This window comes from Schistocerca gregaria, chromosome 1 (assembly GCF_023897955.1).
Source record: "Schistocerca gregaria isolate iqSchGreg1 chromosome 1, iqSchGreg1.2, whole genome shotgun sequence".
NCBI lineage: Eukaryota > Metazoa > Arthropoda > Insecta > Orthoptera > Acrididae > Schistocerca > Schistocerca gregaria.
The window spans coordinates 408,587,973-408,614,840 of NC_064920.1; the positions used below are offsets into that span (position 1 = coordinate 408,587,973).

Genomic DNA, 26,868 nt, shown 5'->3' on the forward strand with positions numbered 1-26,868 from the left:
TGTTCGAAAAAACAAGGGTGTGAGCTACTACTGTCTGCCGAGATATCGTTTAAAACTCTGTTTTGTTTTTCATCGGCAGAATTTGGAATAGTAAAAAATACCAGTTGTTGCAGGTACATTCGTTACAAGTAAAGAGAAATACTACACTCAAAAAGACACCAAGACACTCGGGAAACATGGGTAACACGAATGTAATGCAAGAATGTATTTGGGCTGTGGCGTCCTTTGTAACAAGTGGACCTCATAGATTGCTCTGCCCTGTACTTGGAGCATTTGAAAGGCAGTGTCTGGACATCAATTTGCTAAAGTAGTACGACTTGATTTTCAAAATAACAAGAAGAAACCATCGTTGAAAATTAGACGATTTCCGAGCGCTGTTAAGTAAAAATAATTATCTTGATCATGTTAAGCAACACACCTGATGCTAATGTTAATGAGTAACAAAAACCACCTAAGATATATTATTAGGTCGGGTTGCTGAAGAAGTTCGACGTGCGAAACTGGTCGTTACACAGTAAATGTGTAATATACAACTGAGGTGGTTTTCGTTGTTCATTAACAAAATTAATTATGCTACCAATCCGTTTATCGGTAGTCGAATGCATGGTGTAATAGAACTGTATTTGTGAAGTCGCTGGTTTAAATCTCACTAGTGGCATTTTTTTTTTACTTTTTTAATGTTCCATAATTATTCGCAAACGGAAATGTTAATTAACAAATACTGAAATGCAGTCTTTAAATAAAAATAACGTTTTTATTTTTGGTTACTAATGGTGTCACAATGCGAGTATTCATACGACAACTAATTAAATATACAGCATGCTATTTTTATTTTAAAAAAATTAATTCAATACTAACATTTCACTTGTCAAAAAAGATGAAATTCAAATATAATTAGAAAGAAATATGCCGCCTTCAGTTTCAAAACAGCGACATCAGGAATTTAAACTTGACACGCTATGCGTTCGACTACAGACAAATTCATTAATAACATAGTAATGTTTTGTACTTGGCAGCAGTAGGATATATTCAAATGTGTGTGAATTCCTAAGGGACGAAACTGGTAAAGTCATCGGTCCCTAGAATCACACACTACTTACACTAACTTATGCTAAGAACCTCCGGCGAGAAGAGCCGCGCAATTCGTAATATGGCGCCTCAAACCACGCGGAGTGGCCAGTAGAATATCCCCTATTGTTCAGTTAAGTCGTTTTGCCTCAGGAATTGATGTAGGGCCACCAAACATGAAATCCTGTAAGTATGAGGAAAATCTGTGACAATGGTTTGGTAAGGACCCCCTTGTGTAAATACAGATTTGGTCGCACTTTGTTTTCGCCGAGATGTTACTACTTCCGTGTCTCAAGACAGCTGTAACAAGTCAAGGCCTGGAATTGGGTGCAAGAATCGCGGCAACTAAATTTACTCATCCCACAACTTCCTTAATCACTGGTGGTAGCTACACTCCCGCGTACTGCACAAAGGGCAGCAGCAGCCAGAGTACTACGATCGGAACGCGCCAAGAAAAACAAAGTCGACGCCTCCTTTGTCCAGGATTAACTTAGCCTTCGCTAGTGGAGGCTTGCGAAATCCTATTCGCTGTAGTGCTAGAAAGCTGCGTAGCTACGGAAAGAATTTCGGAGATTCACAAAGAAGCAGGAAAATTGCACAGGCGATAAGATTATCCACCAATTTTCGTTTGAAACTACGATTCATTCGAGATCCGTTCGTGTCGTTTATTGGGCACTGACTCTACAACCAATAAGCGTTTGCGTAAACGACGTTGCCTTTCTTCCAAGTATTCCATTTAAGTACCCCTCCTACACTCTGCTATGGGCTGGACTTAACCTAACAACGTGTTTCTGAATTCGTTCTGTGTCTGGTGCCGCGCCTACCCGACAAGGATACCAAATTCTGGGGCAATACACTTTAGCATCTGGTACGACATTTAATCGAGGCACGACAAAAACAGGCGGCGGCGCGTGCATCGCTACGGTAGGCCTGAGTGAGCTCCCTCGCTCAGTTCAGCAGACGAACTGCGTTTCTACACGTGGTAACTCTTAACTGGGTATGTACGTACAAACGAGAACTCTATCATCTACTGGAAACTGCTATAGTCGAATCTTACTGATTACTAGTACTACAACGAAACACACAACTTTGCAGCATGCTGTGATTTGACACCTACGCTTGATATAAATGGATAGCGACTTGTATTACAGGATTCGGTCTCTTCTACGTAACAGTCCTTATTTCATACAAGCTATAGTGGCTCATCCAATCGATACCCATTTTGGCACGATTTTAGTTTCACTGTAACTAGTACAGGCGTAACAAATTATTAGTAGGCCTACGGACTTCCGATCGTTGTAAAACCAACAAATAGTAAGACATCATACTAGCGGATTCCAATAAAAGATGCAATTCTCATTTGTACGTAAAAACCCATTCGTAAATACCCAGTTACGAGTTAACAGGCGTAGAAACGCTGTTTGTCTGCTGAGCTGAACGAGCGAGCGAGCTAAGGCCTGCCCTCGTGACGTACGCGCGGCGGCCTGTCTTTCGCGCGGGCCTTTGATTTCATTCACACGTGCACTGAACTTCGCAGAATCTTTCCATCGCGTCAGTACACCAAATGGAAATTTTGCCCTACTCTGTCTGCATTTCCTTGTGATCGTCCAACGACAATGCTGCCCTCTACAGAACTGCATGTCAGCGAAAATCAGACAGTACAGCTGACCTGATCTGATAAACTGTTGATGGACTTTGTGTACGTTAGCGGTGTTATTGAAATTCCTTGGAGCTCGTCTGATTCACATTATTTATAATAAACATTTTTCGTCCGGTACAGAGAAGTAGGTCCCGTCAATCAAATGTTCGTCAAAAATGGTTCAAGTGGCTTTGAGCACTATGGGACTTAATTACTTTGATCATCAGTCCCCTATAACTTAGAACTGCTTAAACCTAACTAACCTAAGGACATCACACACATCCATGCCCGAGGCAGAATTCGAACCTGCGACCGTAGAGGAAGCGCGGTTCCAAACTGTAGCGCCTAGAACCGTTGGGCCACTCCAAATGTTCATCGATCTAGTCGCAAATCGTAGAAGATTCTCCGTATGGTCGTGCCTTATATGTTAGTCGACGATGTTGTAGAACGTCGACCGCCTTTCAGAAACTTAGGGAGTCGGAATTACCAGTCACCTACACCTGTTGTTCGCAATATGTCGCAGTATGTCCGAAAGAATCAGCAACGTTTATTATTATTATTATTATTATTATTATTAGTAGTAGTAGTAGTAGTAGTAGTAGTATTCAGTTATTGTAATAATATGTTCGACATTATTTTGATAATGATACAATGGTCCAATGCAGTAAGAAAATAGTGATGTCAGCCAGCTGAGCTAAGTCATCAGCAAGCAACAAATGCAGGAGTCTCAGGATGTCTTCACAGTTCATTAGTGAGTGTGCGGTACTGTGATGTCACTGAAACAGAGAAAACAACTGGGAAGACCAAAGTCAAGTTGTTTCACGTGTCCCTCGTGACTAGAAAGAGAATTAGTTCATTCCTGTTTGCAGAAACGATAAAAGGACGGAGGCATAGAATTACAGAGCAATATCGCTGACGTCCGTCAACTGAGCGCTCATGGGGCATATTTTAAGCTGAAACGATATGGCGTACCTGGAGGAAAACATGTTTATTTCACACAATCAGCACGGGTTCACAGTAAACAACTGGAGAGAAAAACAGCTTGCATTGTTCATACACGACGTCTTGTAAACGATAAAGGTAGGTGAGCAGGTAGATTCTTTGGTCCTAGATTTCCGTAAGCCATTCTACACTGTACCACACTGTCTACTACCACCACGATACCATCGTAAGGAGTACCTACTTTAATACGTGTTTGATTATAGTACCTTATACTGGTCAGCGAACGTTTCGCAGAAACGATAGTAACAGTGTGGCCCAACAGAACGTCCATCACTTTCAATATAGATGAACGATTTATCATAGAGAATCAGCTATGGTCTTGTGCACGAGGCAATATCGTCCTTCGACAATCATACGGAACTGCAAAAAGTCTTGGACAAAATTTTCGCTTGATGTAATGAAAAGCAGGTCCCTTTAAACGTGGATATATGTAAGACAGTCCTTATAACGAAGAGAAAGAACCATATAGTATCTGATTACAAGATCAGTGCTGAACATATTGAGCACGTCACGTCGTGTAAGTATTTAGAGGCTAAGAAGCGATGTGGAATGGGACGATCGCTTAAAACCAGTATTACGGAAGACAGATTTGTAAGAATGGTTCTGGGGAAATGCAGTGCACCTCAAGAAGCTAGTTTGACCAATTCTTGAATACCGTTCCAGTGTTTGGAGTCCCTATAGAGCAGGCATGACATCAGACATCGAACGAATTCGTAGACTCGCTGCTGGGATCGTAACAGATCGATATAGCAAATACGAAAGCATAACTGAAATGCTTTAAATATGTAAAATGGCAGTTGTTGGGAGAAACGCGGCATAGCTCTCGTGAAAGTAAGAGAAATTTATGCGCAATCAAAGGCATATAGACAATCATTTTTCCTTCGATCAATACGTGAATGGAAAGAAAATCAATGATTGTACGGGTACCCAACGCTATGCACTGCACAGTGGATTGCGAAGTATGTATGTACATGTAGATAAGGAAATGTCAGTTGTGTGATAAGGGGGTTCTGACTGTCCCGTCGCGGCCTGGCAGAGAAGGGATTCACAGCGGCGAGTAGCTACCGGGTGGCCCTGCGGTTGGAAAGCGGCGACACAACTTTGGGCGTGACGGCTGCCTGTTCCACGGCTACAGAGTGCGTGGCGGGGATAATCAGCGCAGCAGACTCTCCGCCTGTTCCCGCAGCCTCGCGGCAGAATCGTGGCCTTATTTGGGAAACGCGCCGAGCGCGTCAACACGGCACAGTCATGACTGCGCCACCTTACGCTTTCAGAAGGCTACTCCGACTCCCGGCGCCAGCCACTAGCGGCAGCTGGTACCTGCTGGAAACACCGGCAGCAGCATCATCGCCGCGTGTGACTCAGTTGGCTTCCAAATCAATGCCGACTCCAGAGAACTGAAATCCTACTTTGTCATGGGACGTTCCCACATATTTCAGATTTCATTCGGTGATTCATTCGTACGTGCAAGCATTACCGATCATGTTGTCGATTGACTATTATGAGATTTGTTAAACTGCCGTGAAGCATACAAGAGCAAACCATTAGTAGCTTAGGAATACCTTTGACGAGCGGCGCTACTGCTTTGTAATTGGAAATTGGTAGTAAGGACTATGGAACCAAACTGCCGCGGTCATCGGTCCCTAGGATTACACACTAAGTAAACCAACTTTAACTAAGTTTCGCTAAGGGCGACTCACACACCCATGCCAGAGGAAGGACTCGAACCTCCGACGGGGGAAGCCGCGCGAACCGTGAGAAGACGCCTTAGACCGCATGGCTACCGCGCGCGGGTTTACTGCTTTGTATTATAGGGTCTCATTGCCCACAATTTTCCGCCCATAAAAGTTCAAAATTTGGCAGCAGAAAGCCTCTTGCGTAATGTCATAGAAAAAACCGAAATTCCCGACCAAGTTTCCAAATGGTGAATTTCGTAAGACTTCTGTTCGCCTTCAAAGCCGCCATCATGTCTTAATTCTTGAAATTTTCCGGGCGTAAAGAGTATTCCATGAAGTTTCGGGATTGCGGCCGGATAACGTCGACTTTTTGCCACGCGGGACATGTGAAGCAACTTGACCTTTGGTCTTCCCAACTGTTTTCTCTGTCTGAGTGACATCACAGTACCGCACACTCACTAATGAACTGTGAAGCAATCATGAGACTCCTGCATTTTTGGTATCAAGGTATCAACGTGAACTAGCAATGTCCAGTGCAAAACACTAACCTGAAGATGGCTGAATGGTTGCCAACCGAAATATCGTGGCAAAAAGTCAACTTTATGCGGCTGCAATGCTGAAACTTCATGGAATATGCCATCACGTCATTCGGCTTCAAAATTGGTGAAACGTTCCTGATTCAATGTACATTGCTTAGGAAACAGAGCAACAGAGAGCAACAGTGAGCAACATATTCGGTATACGGTGATGGATTGACAAGATTCGAAAAAAAAACTGACTTTCTTGCCAAACCAAAAATTGTTTTTAACATTATCTTCATTAAATTCAATACACCTGTTCCAGTGAAACTATTTTTCTTTTACTTCCCTTTTAAGATGTATCTCCAACTCTGTATAATATTAATTTGCAGATAATCTTCGAGTCTGCCGAAAACGTATATCCTCCAAGCCAATTTTTTACGGTTAGGAAACTTGAAATGGTCACAACGGGCAAAATCCGGTTAGTTGTATGGAGAGCTAGTTCCATGTCTCGAACATGCACTTTTTCCGACCCAGCGGTCCATGTCTTCTTATCGTGCGATTTCGGTATTTTTAGTTCAATGATCTCGCAAAGACGAGCACATGATACTTAAAAGTCGTCTTAGAGCCATAATTTGACTTTCCAGAATCGGCATATAAAGGTGATACATGGAGAAATACAGAGTACCGTATTAATTTTTGTAGCAGTAAAATTTTACGGAACGATCAGTTCTAATAATGAATAATAACTAGTATAGCACAAGCACATTTTTTATCTGGTAGAACACGAAGTGTAACGACAGACGGAGAACCGTTATACTCGGAACTCCTTGGATAGAACAAGATATCTCGACCTAACATAGGGATTGTTCCCGGGCCCGATAAAGGGATACGCTTACAGTTGTAATATGACTGTGCCTTTAATTCACGTAAGGTATTTCGACACAAGAGATTCTATTTAACCATTCCTCCTCCTCCTTTAAAAAAAAAGAGAAAGTTCGAGAACACTAAGAGATTCAGAAATGCCCGCATCTCGTGGTCGTGCGGTAGCGTTCTCGCTTCCCACGCCCGGGTTCCCGGGTTCGATTCCCGGCGGCGTCAGGGATTTTCTCTGCCTCTCGTGATGGCTGGGTGTTGTGTGATGTCCTTAGGTTCGTTAGGTTTAAGTAGATCTAAGTTCTAGGGGACTGATGACCATAGATGTTAAGTTCCATAGTGCTCAGAGCCATTTGAACCATTTGAACCATTTTGATTCAGAAATAAACTACCTGTTCATTTGCTCTGAGTGATGGACTGCAGTAACAGAGCTCCCTCATCGACTGACGTCAGTGAGAGAACTGCCAAGACACATACATTAATGGCTACAGAAAAACATGCCAAGCCGCACCTACACGACGTTATTTGTAGTCAATGATACAGGCAATGTCGTAGCTGTTTCGTAGTCGGTGACGTAAAAATTCTATTCTTGACTGCTATGCCAGAAATTCGCTACTGACCTATCCTAGTTCTAAAAATAAATCCTCAACAATACGCCCAACGCGACTTTTTGTTGTTCCCAATTAAACAGAAACGATGCTCCCTGAGTAGCAGTCTTTTCGCTGCCAACGTTACGAGCATAGATACTGTGCACGTACTTAATAGCGTAAACAATATGAAACGGCCTGTACAAAGCAGAACTTACAGATCTGAGGAAAACTGAATGTAAAAATAGGGTGTTTTTATCAAAAACAGATAACATCGAAAGACAATATTACTAGATGAAGAACTGTACGATACCTTTTAAACACAAAACTGCTTGGAACACCACCTTCTAAAGATTCTAGCAAGCTAATGACTCCATTCTGACATGGTAAAGATATTTCTATTGGTTTTAATGGATTGACAACATTCCGAACATACCATAAAATTAGATAAAGAAGAAATTTCTTATTTCTGCTCTGGTTGTGTAAGTGCACGGACGAAAAACGGATAGAAACGCGCCATTTGTGTACTCTAGGAACTAAAATCATCTTCACGAATCATGTGGCTGTTTTATTAAAATATCATTAAATTATTAGCTGAGTTTTAGATATTTCTCGGATACTGCCGATTTGCGGAGAACAATTAATATACAGTCGCTCGTAGGCAAGAGTTAAGTTTCAGGAGTGGCGATCGCCCTCATCAGTAGTTGGTTTGCCTCGAGGCAAGCAAAGGCATGGCAGTTAACCACGTATCTCTTGTGATCTTATCTCCTGTATCACGTATTTATCGCTTTTCTCCCTAACACTGTCCGTTAGTTGGAGTTTTTCTCTTCGTCTCCTTCCCTTTTTTGTCTGAGTCACCAGTCTTCTGACTGGTTTGATGCGGCCAGCCACGAATTCCTCTCCTGCGCCAACCTCTTCACTCAGAGTATCACTTGCAACCTATGTCCTCAACTATTTGCTGGATGTGTTCCAATCTCTATCTTACCCTGTACCACCCCTTAATTCATTGCTGGGGCAGACACTGGTGTCTAAGGATGTGTTTGAGCCATTTTTTCTTTATTTTTCCTCGTGCCGGCTAAGAGGTATCCGTTCTCCCCAACTCTTCCAGCACGTCGTTTTTCACCCTGTCTTCCCAATTCTCACACTGTAATCATCACGATAAGCAATTATGAGCAGTACCTCCGATGTTCATTTCTTTTAAATATATTATTTCTTTTTCGAAAAAAGATATTATTCCTTTTCGAGATATACACGTCTCTGCACCATATAAAACCATAGCGATCGGGGAGTTTAAAATTTACGTAGGTCAGGAGAACATAGTTGATGGGTATTGTGAATAAAGCAAAGCGTGGCCTTGCGAAATTCTACTGTGCACGTCTAACACTAGTATTAATTTTATATTACAAACTAAATAGCAGTTTCCTAAGAATGGGGCTGCTTGCTTATTCATGTCAGTTTCTTTACCGAATGTTTCAAAATGAATATCGGGGTTTTAAGGCTTTGTAGCATTTATCACAGTCACGAATAATACATCAAATGAAAGAGTAAGTCAGTTTTGTTTGTGTGTGTGTGCGCGTGCGCATGCGCATGCAATGGTCCCTTTATCTTCCGTTGGAAAGTCCTTGTAGAGAATATGGCGAGAAGTGTGCTTTTGTGTTTGCAAGGACTAAATCTGTTGTTACATAGCAACGTGCGTCCCGTATAAAGTTCCATTGTTATCCTGATAACAATGTTACATAGCAACGTGCGTCCCGTATAAAGTTCCATTGTTATCCTGATAACAACAGCCGTAGATGGTATCATCAGTTTGAAGACACCGGCTGTCTTTGCAAAGGGAAGAGTACGGGACGACCGAGAGTGACTGAAGACCGCGTTGAACGAGTGAGAAGGTCTTTCACACTTAACCGCAAGAAATCGGTTCGGGAGACTACTCGCGAAATAGCAGTTCCAGTGACGTCTGTATGGAGACTTAAGAAGATGCTTACAGTTACGTCCTTATCGTTGCAGCTGTTACAGGCTCTAAAGTCTACGGACTAGAGTGTACGTACGTTTTACCTGTCAATTTTGCAAACGAAATTTTGCTGCATGTCGATACACATTTTATGGATGGGGTCGTCTTCAGTAACGAATCGACATTTCGTCTAAGTAGAAACGTCTATACACAATGTGCGCATTATGGGATCAACAATTCCCCACAAGGTGGTACAGTTTCAACGAGACACCCCCAAATTGAAGGTTTCTGGCATCCCGGCGGAAAGTTTATGGGCCTTTCTTTTTCGGTGAAACAATTGTAACCACTGTTTATTATCTTTATGAGCTAGAAGTATGGCTGTTTCCTCACTGGAAAAGCTGAACCACGGAACTTTATATGGCAGTAAGCTGGTGCTCCATCTCGCTACAGGTTAAGCAAACGTTGTACCAAACGGATGGATTGGCCGCAAGGAACAGGATGACAGAGCTTGTTTCGCATGGCCTTCACGTGCAGCTGATCTAGCTAAAGGATCATGTGCTTGAGCCTCCGCTTCCATTTGATCTAACCGACTGAAGACGGGACTTTAAAAAAATGCACTCCTGGGAAATGAAAAACGAACACCACGAATTTGTCGCTCCAGCAGGGGGAAATTTTACTGACACATTCTTGAGGACGTATACAACGCATGATCGCACAGAGTCATACGTACGTGAGTACAGTCAACAGAGCGTGCGCAATGTCAGCGCTAGTACCGTGTATACCCTCCTTTCGCAACAATGCACGCTGCAATATTCCCGCGGAGACAATCGTATAGGTGCTAAAGGTAGTCCTGCGGAATGGCCTGCCATGCACTCTTCACCGGTGTCTCAGTTGGGCCAGAGTTCGTGCCGGACGCGGAGACCGCGAAAGATGTCGTTCCATCCGGTCCCATACATGTCCGATGGGGGACAGACCCGGGGATCGTGTTGGCCAGGGTAGTTGATTACACCTTCAAAAGCACATTAGGTGGCACTGGATACATGCGGGATATATGTGGACGTGCTCTGTCCTGTTGGAAAACCACATCATCTTGTTGGTCCATGAACGGTAGCACGATGGATTGGATGATGGTTTGAATGTACCGTGCATTCTTCATTATTCCCTCGACGATCACCAGAGAAGCACGACTACAACATGACGACGGGTGTTGGCCCTTTGTGCCTCTGTCGTATACACTCCTGACTTTGGCGCTCACGTTCACTACGCCACACACGCGTACACGATCATTGGTACCAAGACAGAAGCGAGTCTGATCACTGAAGACGACACGTCTCCAATTCGTCCTTCCATAAACGCCCATCGCGATATTATTGCAGCGGGCTGAACGATGGTGGGGCGTGAGCGGAAGACGCCCTGACGGTACGCAGAACCGTCGCTCTGGTTAAAGGACACGCTTCCGAATGGTTCTCGCAGATATCCCTGAAGTGACGGTACAGTCCAGTACGGCACTTCGTCGGACACGACGGTTTTGGTATGAATCTGTACGTCGAAGCTGTCCGGACCCAGGTCGGAGGGCCTGTGCACCTTCTGCTGACCACTGGTGACAACATCGATGCACTGTGGAGACCTCACGCACCATGTGTACGCAATTCTGCGGTACGTGCATCCGGCCTCCCGCAGGCTCACTATACGCCCTCGCTCAGACTCCGTCATTTGCACGAACGATTCACGTACACGCTCTCTCGGCATGCTAACAGTATTGCACACATAGACGGAGCTCCGTATGCCACAGCAAACTGGCTGCCACACGCTCAGGTGGTGACCAACCGAGGCGCAGCTAGCAACATCCACGACTGATAACGCGGCACCTAGTGCATCCGCAGCGTTGAGCGTTTCATCACTGCATGCACCACCCTCTCGTAGTGTCCAGTGGAAGTATAGCGTGTCTTATTCACTTGCGTCAATGTGTTCGTTTTTCATTTTCCGGGACTGTACATGGGTCATATAAGCTAATGTATCTTTTACTGTTTGAGACAATTGAACCAAATTTTGTACACTCTGTCATTATGTTATTGGCTACAATCTACTAGTTTGTCAAGTAATTTGATCAGGAAAGGATGGAAAGGCGAAGAGGCTACTGATGTCACCTGCATCGGGAATTTATGCGGAATCAGCGGCGACGAGCGAAAATGTGTGCCAGACCGGGATTCGAACCTAGGATCTCATGCGTATTAGGCAGTTGCGGTAACCACTGCACTACCCGGACACAGTGTTTATCGCAACTGCGTGGACTATCACGGCACACCCCCGACCAACCCACACTCCCACCCAGCGCCACCTATCCGCAGTCCCTTTCCGTACCATCCATGCTCGGTAATTTTAGATTCCAGCCGGAGGTCGGCCGTAACTGTGCATTCGTACTATAGGTGGTGGATTTGTTGCCCGTCGAGGAGAATCATTTATTAGGCGGTTATGTTGGTCGGCTGGGAGGTATGTAGGAAATCCCGCGCAATTGCGATAAACACCATGTCAGGGTGGCGCAGTGGTTTACGCAGCTGTCTAGTAAGCAGGAGATCCTGGATTCGAATCCCGGTCCGGCACACATTTCTGCTAGTCACCGCTGTTTCCGTATATAGTCCTGATGCAGCTGACAACAATGGTGCGTTTCATTCCTTTTCTGCCCCCACTTTCAATTTACATACAAAACTCTTAAGGTTGCTTTTTCATTTGATATTTTACTTATAATTGTTGAGTGTAATAAATGCGACATAGACCTAAAACTCGATACTCATTCCGACGCATCCGGTATTTGGAAAAGGAGGAAGAGTCTGACCGCGGGCCGGAGGTAGAGTGCGCCGTCACTGATCGATTAGTGTCGGCTGACCCCGCACGCTGTGGCACGCAAGCAGTCCGTCCGCGCCGACAGATCGGCGCACCACGCATTCGCCGAGGTGGCACGGCCATTGAAGCTGGGAGTCGATGGCGCTGCCATGAATGGCGCAGCGGCGCGCTACCGCCAGCTACTAGCGGCCGCATTAGTAATGTAAATGCGGACGCATCCGTCGCACACGGCACGCGCCGCCCGCCCTTTGTCTTCCCGAGAGGCAGGTGAGCGAAAAAAAAGCATAGGGAGGCGCGCAGCCGGAGCGGACGTCATGTTGCCGGTCCAGCGTCCGGTGCGGCCTGATGAATGGCGAACAGGAACGGGAGCGTTTGTGGCCTTACAAGGAAGGCGGGGCTCATTGTCTCGGCGGTAACGGGGTCCGCGCGCCATTGAGGCAGCGACGGCGGCTGCGACCGCAGCAAGAAGTGGTCGCCGGAAGGGCCCCCTATATGGCAGCCACCCCGGAGCGTGACCATTTTTCCTTAACGACCGGGATATCTACGAACGTCGCCCCAGGAATGTGGGCCTCAGTATGGAAGCGTCCGCCGCATTTGGTTTGTCCGCAACAGCGCTATATTATCCTCTCGGAGAGAATATGCAGCACAACTCAGACAGGCCTTGGCGACCGAGCCCTTTCGTGAGAACGCCACAAAAGGATCGATGAATTTTGGAACTCCCAAACGGTCCGGGCCTTACCAACCAGAGAGAGAGAGAGAGAGAGAGAGAGAGAGAGAGAGGGGGGGGGGCATTACCACTCATACGTGATAGAATAATAGCACAATGCAGTTAATGCGGATGAGTGGAAAAAATAGTACTCGAATACAGCATTAGCAGTGTTCTGCTTGACACACTCACGTCGTTTAAATACCTGGGCGTAACGTCGCAATGCGATATGAAATAGAATTTGCAATGAGGGCTCTGCTGGGAAAGCGAATGGTCGACTTCGGCTTATTGGGAGAATTCTAGTAAAGTATAGTTCATGTTTAAAGGAGACCGCACACAGGAGACTAGTGTGACCAACTCACTGATCGAGTGTTTGAGATCCTTACCAGGACGGACTGAAGGAAGACATCGGAGCAATGCAGAAGTGGGCTGCTACATTTGTTACTGGTGGGTTCGAACACGCATGTGTTACGGACATGCTTCGGGAACTCAAATGGGAATCCCTAAAGTGAAGATAACATTCTTTTCGAAGAACGCTACTGAGAAACTTTTTAAAAGTGTAAACTGCCATGTGACGGTGTATTATTACATTTATCTTTTGTACTATGCAGACTTCGGTTTTTATGCCACTGTCAAACAGTGCTAAAAGTCGTATCTGTTAAGGCAGTCCAAAGCAGTAAACAAGGCTAACATGTCTTTAAGATGTTTACCTGCTTTGTGGCCTTAACAGACATGACTTAATAATGGTCTAGCAACATTTAGGATTGCACTTGATAATTGCATAAAAGCCGAAATCTGATTAGCACAAAAGATAAATATAATAATCAACAGCCAAGAGGCGGTTTACTCTTTTTAAAAAGTATTACACGACTGTGGCTCAATGCCATCCAAAACCTTTTTACTATTAAAAAAATTCAGACAACCGCATTTTAAGCTGACTGGAGAACGGAGCTGCCTCAAACTTACATTGCGCGTAAGGACCAGAGGACAAGATTCGAGAAATTTGGACTCATGGGAAAACTTATAAATTACCTTTTTGCCCTTGTTCTGTTTGCAAGTGGAACAGAAGAGAAAATGACTAGTTCTTTGGAGTACCCTCCGCCATGTGCCGTATGGTGGATTGCGGGGTTTCTATGTAGTGATATAGTACAATTATTTAGGGGTAATAGTAAGAAATGACTTAAAAAACTGGCCGATCAAGTAAAATCAGTAGCAGGGAAAGCGAATGGAAGATTTGCAGGAAAGGTTCTGCGAAACGGTAATGAATTTATATGGGTAATCGCATACAAAACTATAACGACCAATACTAGAGACTGTTTCAGTGTTTGGAGTCCTTATATAGAAGACATAACAAATGACATTGGACGACGTCAGAGACGGCTCCTGTGATCGTCATAGTTCGGTATAGCCCACACAATGCTCTGAGAACTTAAAATGGTAATTCTTAGGAGAAAAAAGATATAGTTATTGCGGATCCCTTGTTGGATATATTCCGAGAACCTGTATTCGCCGATGACTGAGCAGCGATTATGCTGCCACATTCCTATATTTCGCATAAGAATGGTCAGACTATGAGATTTCGGCACGTAGAAAGGCATATGGGCAGTAAGGTAGACATTTCTTTGGTCATTTCGTACTCCTGCTTATAGCGCTCCTGCACGATGCTACTTTCTGGCAGAACTTTTTCTGCAACGCTTGATAGAAAGAAATACAGTCACAGGGAAATTACCCTCCCTCTAAGTTAGCTTTATAGGTTTCGACCACAACTCATTAAGGAGAATTAGGAAATTGCAGCACATCATCTCCAGGCTGAAGCAAGTCCCCCCCCCCCCCCCCCCAACCCCTATTACAAATCGAGCCTGTCTTAGCATCCACACGAGAGTGCATAGTAACGGCGGCAAGTTGAGATGTTACAACCCCTGCTTTATAATGCGGTGGCGACAGGTACTAAACACCACAGAGTATTTTAACTATACGGTAAAAGGACACAAATAAAAAAAAATTGTCGTCTCAAAGAACAAAATACCATTGTCTAGCGCCAGTCGATATATGATACAGAAAACAGCTCGTGAAATGCAAGATTTCTTAAAAATAAATAGTGACAGCAAAAACTGTTTGTTTTCGCAGTTAACGGAGCTACGCCTATATACAGATTTTCCACGCTGCTCTCAGCTTGGCGCGCCAAGCGGCCGCTATTGTTGCCTGGGCCTTTTACCAATCCCAGATAACGATTTCACACTAGTTTGTAGCCAATGGTTCCACCTTCCCCACACTACCGTTGACTTTATTCCCTTAAAGGTCGTAATAAGAGCCCAAGGAACGGCAACTTATGTCTGAGGTGGGGAGAGGGCAGACGGCGGCGATGGGTGGAAGGGGTGAGGCGTCGTCGTCGTCGTCGTCGTCGCCGAATGATACGTCGTTTGCGTAGTAAGTTGGAAGGGGTGAGGGGCGTCAAACTGTATGTCGCTTGTGTCGAAAAATGTTCTCGAGCCGCCCTTGTCGTTATGAATACACATCCGGGCAGCCCATCGTCTTTCCTGTCTACATCCTGTATCACAAATCTCTCGTCGCACTCCGCACCGTCTCGGCTTTAGGAGCGTTGCTCTCTATGATCGCACATCTGCCAGACCCATTCCAATCAAAAAAAGGCACCAGATGGGTCGGGGTATGCATGCCACCTACATACCTATTAAAGCACTGTGGTGTTCAAACCAGTCTTCATGTTGGTGACAGATTTATCCTTTGAACACGTACACGGAACTCGCTAGCTGAAGTACTGCAACCCTAACACCACTATCACTGACCATTGCTAACCTTCAAGACCGCTTACCCAACAATGGACGGCGCTGTCACTTATCATACTTAGGGCCTGGGTCTGCAATACTGTGAGCCTGTATTGTCTGTGGGGCAATATGACCCGCAAGGGCGTTCTATATACCACACGCCAAAGGGACACCCTAGCCAATCACATCCACGGCAGGTATTCCTAAACATCTTGTATCCTCATAGCGTCGCCATGTCTCACAATGTCACCAGTTCACGGTATCGCCGTACATAACATTCCGACGTTGATCTCGAAGATAAACTAACTCACACACAAGGGATGTGCGTTTCTCACACGCGGAATCGGACGTCGTTTATAAGAAAAGCCTTCGTGTATCCATGTCGTTACAGGCTAGTCACTAACACGGAGAAATTTATATGACCATTAATTTGAAGTAGACTTTGCCCGAACTACAGCTTGGTGCAATATTTCAGGCTTCGTCCCGATATCGTTCTCCATTAACCGTTACATAAATCAAACGAAGCGATTACCGGCAAGCACGATAAGGTGAAACCATTGAATCTGTGATTAATGGGTGACGACACAACTGTCAATGACGAGTCCGAGAACTCTCGGCGCTGCTGACGTCACGAGGCGGGGACAAAGCGGCGGGAAAATTAGGAGGAGTCGGCACTTGGGCCGCTCGGTAGGCAAATCAGTGCTCACGGCGGCGGGCGACCAGTATTAAGGGGAGCGCCAAACTTGGTATACGGGCAGCGGGACCGTGGGACCGAGCGCTGAGACTGCGCTGGAGACCAAACCGGGAGGCGGCAGTGGCCGTGGGAGCCTCGGGTTATCTCGCAGGACAAAAGGACTCGTCCCCGTCCCGTCCCGTCCAAGTGGTGTCCGGGCCCGTATTAGGAAGCGGGCGGTGGCGGGTGGCGGGCAGCGCGCCGGCGGCGCCTCGCTCGCGTTGGCCACGTCGCGATATAAACAACTACAAGCAACCACTGTGCTGCAACTCACCGGCGTTTATTTATTTATTGTTACTTCTAGAACACTCGACATTTCGACCTTTCTGTTGGAGTCTTCCCCAGGATTTGTCTTGCGTCCCCACGTAACTAAACTCAGCAACACGGGGACACAAGACCATTTCAGAAGACGGTTCCCACGGAGTCGTTTAGACGTATTGTAGAACTTTGAAGAGTAATATGACGAGCCCCAACAACTCATGACAATGGCCAAAGCAACCTGCAGGCTTGAATGCACACAAATCGCTTGCTGTATTGAAACTAAAACTGGCCTTTTTTTCAATATTTTGTTTTATCCATTATTTAATGCTCTGTTTCACTTGTGGCTATTTCCCAATTAAGACCTTGCAACAAGTCATCGACTAAATTATTTACACACTAAATCAACTAGCACATACGCATTGAAAACTTGTGTGGTTCGAGAAAGGTAAAAACGAGATAGTCTTTGACAATACGATTACATACTTTCATTGTCTACCCGAAAGGGTAAAGTGCGCTGCCTGCTTCACTGAACAGCCTAATTCTTTATCAAACAAATGCCAGGTGAGCTGGCCTTGGAGCATGGGGGAACCCAAATGAGGATATTTGTGCATAGGCCTCCAGTTCCCGAATCTACTTTTCAAGCAAGGGAAACGTCCCCAAAATAAATACAGCCGTTTAGAGGGTGGTCAGAAAGAGCTGTAAGCGTGTTGCAGGGTATGCTATTCTACGAAATAACAGCTAAGAAAAAAATCATTATGTATGTCGCGTCCGAGTTAATTAGCATTGAAGTTAGCCAATCAGCCCGTTGCGTGAGCAAATTCAAGTGGCCTCGCAAATACAATTAGTGTCAGTTGTTCTCATAGCGATGATGGTACTACACGAGACTACTTAGACTTTCGCACGGTTTCGATCCTTATTACCGCCCCATGTCCACTTTCTGTATAGTTCTCTGGTTAGATTTTAGGAAACCAAACGAACAACACGTTTGGCTACACCGTCTCCGGCGAGCCGCTTCAATTACCGAGCACAACGGCCTTATTGGCCAACTTCAATGCAAAATAACTTGCAAACGGCGCAACATACCGAATTGTTTTTTTTTTAACAATTACCTCGCATCGCAACTTGCTCCGCAACACCTTTATAAACATTTCAGACTGTTTCTGACGACTCTGTATATTTGTTTGTAGACATAGCTGTTACTGGTCCGTCATCCTGTTCGTTTCTAACGTGATGGCTAGAGTTTGAGAGACCGCCTGCTTAGCTGAGTAGCAATGTGCTTGTTCCCCATGCAGCGCGCCCGGATTCGATTCCCGGCGGGGCTGGAGATTTTCTCATCGCCGGCACGCAAGTCACCCAATGTGGCGTCGACTGAAATAAGACTTGCACTCGGCGGCCGAACTTCCCCGCATGGGTCCTCCAGGCCAACAATGCCACAAGCTCATTTCATTTTTTTAGTGTTTGGGACCAGTAAGACAGTGTACCATACCGCTTGAGGGAACAGCATACCTTATTTGAAATCTTTTATCACTCTGAGAAGCGGTACACCTCCCTATTTTCTCAGAATTCGTATCATTCTACCATACTCACACAATTCATCACGCGATCACCTGTTTGGTGTTCATTATTGGTTCCAGCATTTCTCTCCGCTTTTTCAGAGTCACCTCTATCCAACCAGTATAACGCGTCCATCTTCAGTACACTTCAACTGCACGTCAACATATGCGTAATAAAAATAAGTACATAAAAGTAATCTTACCAGGCAAAACCCTACAACATTTCTAAAGCAGAGAGATAGCTGTATGACCTTGAAGGGAAAAAAGTACTGACTTAATTAGCCAATCTCCATCATGATTAATACGGTGTCTCGTTGTGTCATGGGCGCCACAATACACAGGACACATGCTGATGCCCTATGACTCCTTAAGGGCCGCTTAGGAACCGCGGAGGTTTTTCGCACAGGATAGACGGAGCGCACCACATCCCGCCTGCATCAGGGTCGGCAGGGTGGAGCGGGCGAATGTTGCATTGTCTATCTGAAAATACAGGTCTCCCCAGTGATGCGCTGTGCGAACAAAATTTAAGGTCAAATCAAGAAAGAGTTTAGCGTCTCTTCAATAAGAAAGCAAACGGGACACTCACAATTCGCGGATGTTAGAGAAGAAAATCGGGAGCGACTTCGATGAAAGATTGACACTAACGTTCGAATGAATTTATCTGAAGAAACCACACAGCACTTAAAAGTGAATGATGGAACTAGTATTTGAATACCGCTTCATACCAAAGCGCCACTTTGCATGGTAGCACATACGAAGTCATTCGATTTGGCCTCGCAAGCAAACCCACCTAAAAGCTGTTGCTGTATGAATGCAAGCCTTGGCTGACCGACTGCATAAAACAGAGGTGAGTGTCCAATGTTACTTCAAGCACCGAATGAAAGTATGCGATATTTGTCACGTAAATCACGGCTTGGTTTTCTTCTAATCTAGTTCGTTGTTTTTAAAAATAGTTATTGTGACTATCTGTATGAATAACTAACTTGCAAATTCGATGGTGTATCGTACTGATGCTGCAAAGCCGTCATTAAAGTTACAGGCCATTCAGCACGATTAGTAGAATTCTCTACAGATTATGTTTACTGAACATGAAATATTTCATTGTACATCTGTAAATGTACAAATAACAAGGTAGAAAACACTACATAGTTTCTGAAAAAGAGTACTCACCACATCGCCTGCACTGAGACGGGCTTGAAGATGTGCTGGCGACCGCAGACACTGACGCTGAAGCCCCTGAAAATTACATCACAACACTCAGTTCTGTGCGTCAAAACAATAAATAAAACGCGCGCGCACGCACGCACACACACACACACACACTAACACACACACACACACACACACACACACACACACACACACACACACACACACACACACACCACTGTATCGTACAGATTTTTACCACATATCGATCAGAAAGAAAATGGCAAATAAAACGAAGGGGCTTGTTTGCTGGTTATCCAGTTACTAACCGTGGCAGTTGTACTTCACAGCCTTAATAAAATAAGCAGATGCTTGGGAAAATTGATTGTCAGGTGTTTCAATAGAGCCGTGACGTAAAACTGCGATCATTAATAGCACGATAACCCAACAGCCAGCTCCATAATTTTTACCGTTAAATAAATTGATGAATGCTTCGACTTGAACCCAAGTAGGCTCCTTTGGTGCATAATGACTTGTAAATGATTACACATCCGGAACTACGTGGCAGTAAAAGCAAAATAAAGAGAGATTTCAATCCAACCACGTAGCAGAATATTTTCATTCAGTAATGTTCCCCCAAAAACCACAGTATCTTAACTTACTCATATTTTCGATTCGGGTGGCGCGATCAACAGACTATCAACATGTGAAATCTAAATTTTCTCGTTGAATTAAATGTTCGAAGATATTTGGTGATTGCAGCCGGGCGTCGTAAACTTCACTCCGCGATATTTCAAATGGACACCTGCTAGTCATCTTCAGGTGAGCCATCGAAGTCTTCGATGGCTGGCAGGTGTCTAGTTGAAATATCGTCGTGTGAAGTTTACAATGACTGGCTGCAATCCTGACATCTCTTCGAACGGACTTTCAAGTTTCAATACGTCAGTTAGCTGTGATTACTGCAAGAACTAATTTTCGAAACAATAAATTCGTGAATTATATTTTTGCAGAAGTTACGAGATGTTTTATTTTTGGCGCAAAATAGTCCGATACGTGGGAACCCACGCGTTTTGCTGAACCGACCGTATGTCCTTCTTCCAACGCACACTGAAATTGCAAAAGGCTTTCAGACAACACGGTTAGAACAATGAAATAATTTTTCTTAGCGTACGGTGATATCGAAACAGTGCCATATTTACATTTCATGTATGTACTGGAATGAACAGGTCTCCATATTCTGTGGTGGCATTTACAACATTAACTTGTAACGCGGGTTTAAAATCTATATTTGGGTGTTTTCGTTTTGATTCAGGTCGTATAACGGCGTAAGTCAAGTGTCAAATATCCTTTCGTTCAAATGAATTAATAGCACCTTCATAATTTCTTATCTTTGGTGTTTATTGCCAATAAAAACCCATCCAAAGTTTAAGGACGTTCATTAAGACGCCCTTTCCTTCGTTTTCAGCAGTTAAGAACTAGATGGCAAAATTGAAATGCGGCAGTATTCCTCTTTAAAATGTTTAATTACAGATGACATAAAAAAATTTGCAACTACAAAAGAAAACGAAGAGAAAAAGCATTGTATCGTAATGACTGACCAGTAATTAGAAGTATAAAATAGCTGACGCTGTTTGTCCATCCGGACGAATGAAATGGTACATTTTAAACGAAGAATTATCTACGAGAAAGCAATGAGCAAGATGTACAATGCGTTCTGAATGCTGGCCAAAAGAAAATGCGTAAACGAGTACGTCACTCAGTTACGTACTGTACTTGGGTGCCGATCTTTTACTTCGGATGAGACCTTAACCCATCACCTCATCTGAAAAGCGAAGAAGCAATGAACGCAATATATGAAGCCAGTTCCCCGCACCAAAGAAGGCGTATTCGACTTCATTTGCCGTAAAGGGATTATTATTATAAATTCCTTAGCAAAGAAAAACACTAACTTGGTAATATTAAGAAAGTCGTGAAGGCCAGCTGATTGAAAAATGTATGTTTACAGTCCGAACTACCAAAAAAAAAAAAAAAAAAAAAAAAAAAAAAAAAAAAAAAAAAAAAAAAAAATCATTGGGACACTCCACTTTTCCACACAGGTGCTTTCGTGCTGGGAAACTAGGGAACACGGAATACAAATTTTTAGAGGTTTACCCTATTCACCAGATTTGGCTCGGCCAATGAAGAGATTACGGCAGTCGTTGATTGGTATTTTGCAGACGTTTCCGAATCGCATGCACTAGAAAAACGTATGAGTAATTACGACGTAAAAAGGGCTGCAGTGAAAATTAATAAGTGCCTTTTAGACCTAAATTAACATTGTCTTTCACTACCAGGCCGCGAACTTTTCTCATTGTACTCGTATTTGGCTGTCTGTTCATAGAACTCTCAGGAAGCGTGAAGTAAGACATCGACTTTCTATGCTGTCACCCGAATGCCATTATTGTAGAAATGCGTATAAAAGAATACCATCCACCTTTTCCTGAGAAGAGGAGCCAGTCTGTGCTGCTTGTAAATTGCGACGTCACTGTACAGCCAGCACTGCTGTATCTAGCACCTGCTGGGATCTGCAGGTAGCAAGCAGGGAAGCTGATAAGGTTGCGAGCGATATATGACTACATGCGCTGCTTCCTTATAAGGCCATCAGGTCGCCGCAGTACGGCACATCTGCAAGCGAGATAGCGCCGTTCACCAACACACCACACCAGTACGCCAACACATTTGTCTCTTTTTTAGTCATTTCTTTGAGAACTCCCGGATAACCTATACTAATCTAGACCTCGAACTAACTACAGATCAGAAGGGCATCCCAATCTTCATTCCAAAAAATCAAACAGGCACAAAAAAATCCTGTCATTGTTTTGTTTGCGCACATTTGACGTTACAAACTACCATATAACTATTAGGAGATGAAGGCAATATCCGGTATCCGTAGTTTCAATTTTTCCGGTATTTCCGCGACTGCTTAATGTATGTACGCAAACTGAACTCTTCGGGACATTATTGTTTGGTCTTCATTCACGTCAGCAGCACTATTTCACCCTTATGGCTGCCGACTATCCGTACAAACCATTTCTATATGTAATCCCCCACGAACTTGCACCGGATAGCGAATAATTAGATAGAGCTGTAAGGCAACGCAGCTTTTGCCCAACGCGGCGGTGTTGGGTTTCGTGGTTGTGGCAAGCGGGAAAAACGATAAACGGGCAAGAGGACGCCGGAAGGAGGCGTCAACAGACCAACAGGAAGAACACGAGTGTTGCAAGCTGCTCATGAAATATACACGTGTTCCGCAGTGAGATCGACTGGATGTTATAATGTACATTACCATCCCTCAGTTGGCACTGCAGTCGGCTAGCAGCGGTCTGATAATACATGCAAAACACTGGCTATCTTAATCTCAATGAGCCATGCATGATCTGCTCTTCTGAGTCAGCTGTTCCGCTGAAACGTCACTGACTAGCGTGGCAAGATATTACAAGTACAGATAAACAGCTTTAGATTACCACTAAGATATTAACGACGCACCACTGTGCCGCTGTAGATGACCTATCCACTGCTTTCCTGCAGGTTCTCGCAGCTTAGCACTGACTGAATACTCTGTAACAAGCGATAAGGTTTTTTATCGGAAATTCGCATTTTTACTCATTCTTCCGAAATCATGACAGACTATGATGACTACATAAAGAGCGTTCTCCATACCACGACTGCAAAGTAAATACGAAACACGATCGCGGCCATTTAAAAGAATCTAACAGACTGGAACGATTTCTTCATATGATTGAGCGGTAACGGAGTTACTCTGATCAGTTATTTATACAGCACTTAACAAGGTAAGAGAACGACTGCAGAGAAACCTTCACACTAATGGCATCAGCTAAGGAAAAACACATCTACGTTCTCTGCACAACTGACTGATACGCGCTAAGAGGAGAAAAGGACGCGGGCACGCATATATGCAGCGATAAAAGTTTGCTCAATAACCCATTATGCAGAGTGGAGTCTAATAAAAGTTGGCTCATACTCTGCCTATGTGAGAATCTCCTTTCATGCAAGCATACATGCGAACAAATGTCAAACGATCTCCGAGGTTGTGGAATCACAATCTTCATAAAAGAAAAAAAAGTTGAACTACCCAGTTAATGATGTGGCATCTTTACAAAACTGTTTAAGGTTGGTGTTCAAAAACATCACAAAAGTGTTGGGTCTCATGCGTACGTTGTTTTGAAGTAACATTCTCACCGGCAGTGCACCGTGCAGTGAGCACCGAAACTCCATCATGCCTTTAACAGTGCTAGCCTTCAAATTTAGCATCTGCTATAAACAAAGCTTTTAATGAAAAAATGTTTTTAACCAAGCAGAACAACGAGAGGTCCAGTACCTTCCATCACAGAAAAAAGGAAAAACCGGCATGGCCGCAATCACTTCATCCACAGATTTCGCTACAGGCACTAGATAGGGCCATATATGCCACACACTAGTTTAAACATTTCCATCGAAAAGCCAAAAGTTACCTTATTCTTCTCTTTATTTTTGTTCGCTTTTACCCCCTCTAGTAGGGGCTCCTACGTAGTCAAGTTTTGGCAATTTTATCATTATTGAACTTTGCAACTGAATGTCCTTCCTGTCGCCGCAGTAGTCAATTTTTCAGTTTTAAGTATAGTATACCAACGTTGATTGGCTGAGAGCTCAGGACGCCCAGTTTTCACCTGCCTATGACTGAGATATATTATGTCGGTTCATTTTACGTAGATGGAAGAATCGTGCTGTGAGTCGAATCTGTGGCGATGACTGAACTGTAAGAAGGGAAAAAAAAAAAACACCTGCAATGAAGCTGGCTTCATGTCTCTAACATTTCCGATAAATGAACACAGACGCAAAAAGTGGGCAGTTAAATTTAACCCAGGAGACAGGAATCGTTAAGGCGGTTTGTGGAAACAGACAAGTTCTATTTTTCTGTGAGAATTGTGCGTTTTATGCTGTGTTATCGTCACTTAATTTTCTTTCTTTTTTTTCCATCCACCGTTTCTTTCGCCTCTGATACTGATTCGTCAATATGAACTCATGTCTTCTGAGAAGGGTCAGCACTAATACACCGAATCTGCGGACCACGCATTTTTTATTAACTGTCCAATTTTTATAGTTGCTCTTGATATTCACGGGAGAAATTCCTAGTAATGGAAAATGAAGGATAAGAAAACTACAGCAGCTGATAATTGGTATCTTGCTAGTGTGTATAAAGTGGACAGTCTTACTACTACCTTGTCAGTGTAGAAATTATAGGCATTCCGTTCTCAAAAAAATCGACTACTGTGAAATGATTTTATCAATTTTTTATGTTTTTTGCTCTTCTAAATGTCAGCTGTAGGAATAGTTTTACATATTTATTCCATAAAATATAAATTTATTATGTCCACGATGATTTACTGAAAAAATACTGTGCAAGTAAGTATGAAAAACAGACGGTCAGAGCTTACAGGCTAATAACTTCAACGATGAATATCCCAGTAGTAAAAAGTGAAATAGCTTTAGAATATTTGCAATAAAAGAGAATAAACTTCATGTGTTCAATTCCTATTATTTCCAACCCGTCAATAAAAAACTATAAGAAATGGCTAATGTTCCCCAGTACAAGTGAATCGCTTCAGAACATATGCAATACCACTTTAAAAATCATTTTGTTTGTAACGGGAAACAAACCGACGCTTACCGTAATGAGCGACTCATTGCGAGAAAATGCCCCTCGGCTGCCAACGTCTCCGATGGCGTCTCCTTCCAACTGGGGCCCCCTTCACATAGGCGCGCACCCACCTTAGGTGATTGTTCACACCTCAGGTCACACCTCCTGAACGTCTGACATAGGGACCAATCGACAATTTGGGACGGTTGCAGCTGAGACACTCACCCCTCCCTGGGCCTGGCTGTACCACGGGGTACGTGCGAACCGTACCTGTCGACCCGGGGCTGGGAATTACGCGTTACCCAGTCATCCGCTACGCGTCAGACGCGTGGGCCGGCCTTCAGGAGAGCACAGGGAGGAAGGAGAACAATGGAGGATCTTCAAACGACGAAGTGGGGGAATGAGAGAAGGGAAACAAAGAAAGGAAAAGGGGAAGAAAAACGGTACTGATACTGTTCTTAAGTCAGCGGCAGACAATGTGGAACGGCCCAGTAACACCCAGACACTTTCCCGAAGGGAGCGGTAAAAGAATAGCAAGCAAGAGGATAGACATGCGGCACGGAAAGGAAAAGATGCTGCAAAGCCAAGCACAAACTCACCAAAGACTGGCCAGCCCCCTGGGGGGAACAATCTTCCACATCACTGCTTGGAAAACCTTTTTTTTTATCCATTATTTTTCGTATCACACCATCGTATTTTTTTTTATTTACTTCTCTCAAATACTCTAAACCATATGAAAATAGTACACAATTATGGTGAAAATATTCCGAAAACACCGTGCCATCTCATCAAAGTACTGATTCACTGCAGCCGTTAAGAAAACTGAAACCAGAAATTGCTTTTCATTCATCTTGCTTCTAATGCGATTCCTCTTAATAGCAACACGTAACGACAAAATAAATAGAAACTCGAGCTTTCATATGGAATACATGTACTGGGAAACTCCTACTATAAAACTTTCCGAGTACATCCTTTTACATAGTCCCTATACAGTATTCAGATTACGCTAGTCAAGATTTTTTTTTTTTAATATGTGATCTCCACACTATATCCCTTACAATCTTTCCATTGCGGTAGTAATGTAGCATTATTATTATTATTATTATTATTATTATTGAGCATACATTTACAGTTGCTTGTAGTCATTATTTATTAGATAGAAAACGATGTGTTTGGATTTTATGGCAAGTAGCTCATTGTTCGTATTGTTCCTGTCTGATCGGCTGGGTTACATCTACATCTACATCTACATGACTACTCTGCAATTCACATTTAAGTGCTTGGCAGAGGGTTCATCGAACCACAATCATACTATCTCTCTACTATTCCACTCCCGAACAGCGAGCGGGAAAAACGAACACCTAAACCTTTCTGTTCGAGCTCTGATTTCTCTTATTTTATTTTGATGATCATTCCTACCTATGTAGGTTGGGCTCAACAAAATATTTTCGCATTCGGAAGAGAAAGTTGGTGACTGAAATTTCGTAAAAAGGTCTCGCCGCGACGAAAAACGTCTATGTTGTAATGACTTCCATCCCAACTCGTGTATCATATCTGCCACACTCTCTCCCCTATAACGCGATAATACAAAACGAGCTGCCCTTTTTTGCACCCTTTCGATGTCCTCCGTCAACCCCACCTGGTAAGGATCCCACACCGCGCAGCAATATTCTAACAGAGGACGAACGAGTGTAGTGTAAGCTGTCTCTTTAGTGGACTTGTTGCATCTGCTAAGTGTCCTGCCAATGAAACGCAACCTTTGGCTCGCCTTCCCGACAATATTATCTATGTGGTCCTTCCAACTGAAGTTGTTCGTAATTTTAACACCCAGGTACTTAGTTGAATTGA

The 26,868-nt window shown here is 43.9% G+C and overlaps 1 protein-coding gene across 4 annotated transcripts in view; it reads right to left on the minus strand.

Moving 5' to 3' along the window:
* LOC126349520 (protein phosphatase Slingshot) overlaps positions 1–26,868 on the minus strand; it is a 572,249-nt gene that overhangs the window by 52,020 nt on the left and 493,361 nt on the right. For all 4 annotated transcript variants that reach the window (XM_050002438.1, XM_050002440.1, XM_050002439.1 and 1 more), the window contains exon 5: positions 19,365–19,430. In XM_050002438.1, coding sequence (XP_049858395.1) covers positions 19,365–19,430 — 66 coding nt within the window. The remainder of the gene's footprint in view (positions 1–19,364; positions 19,431–26,868) is intronic.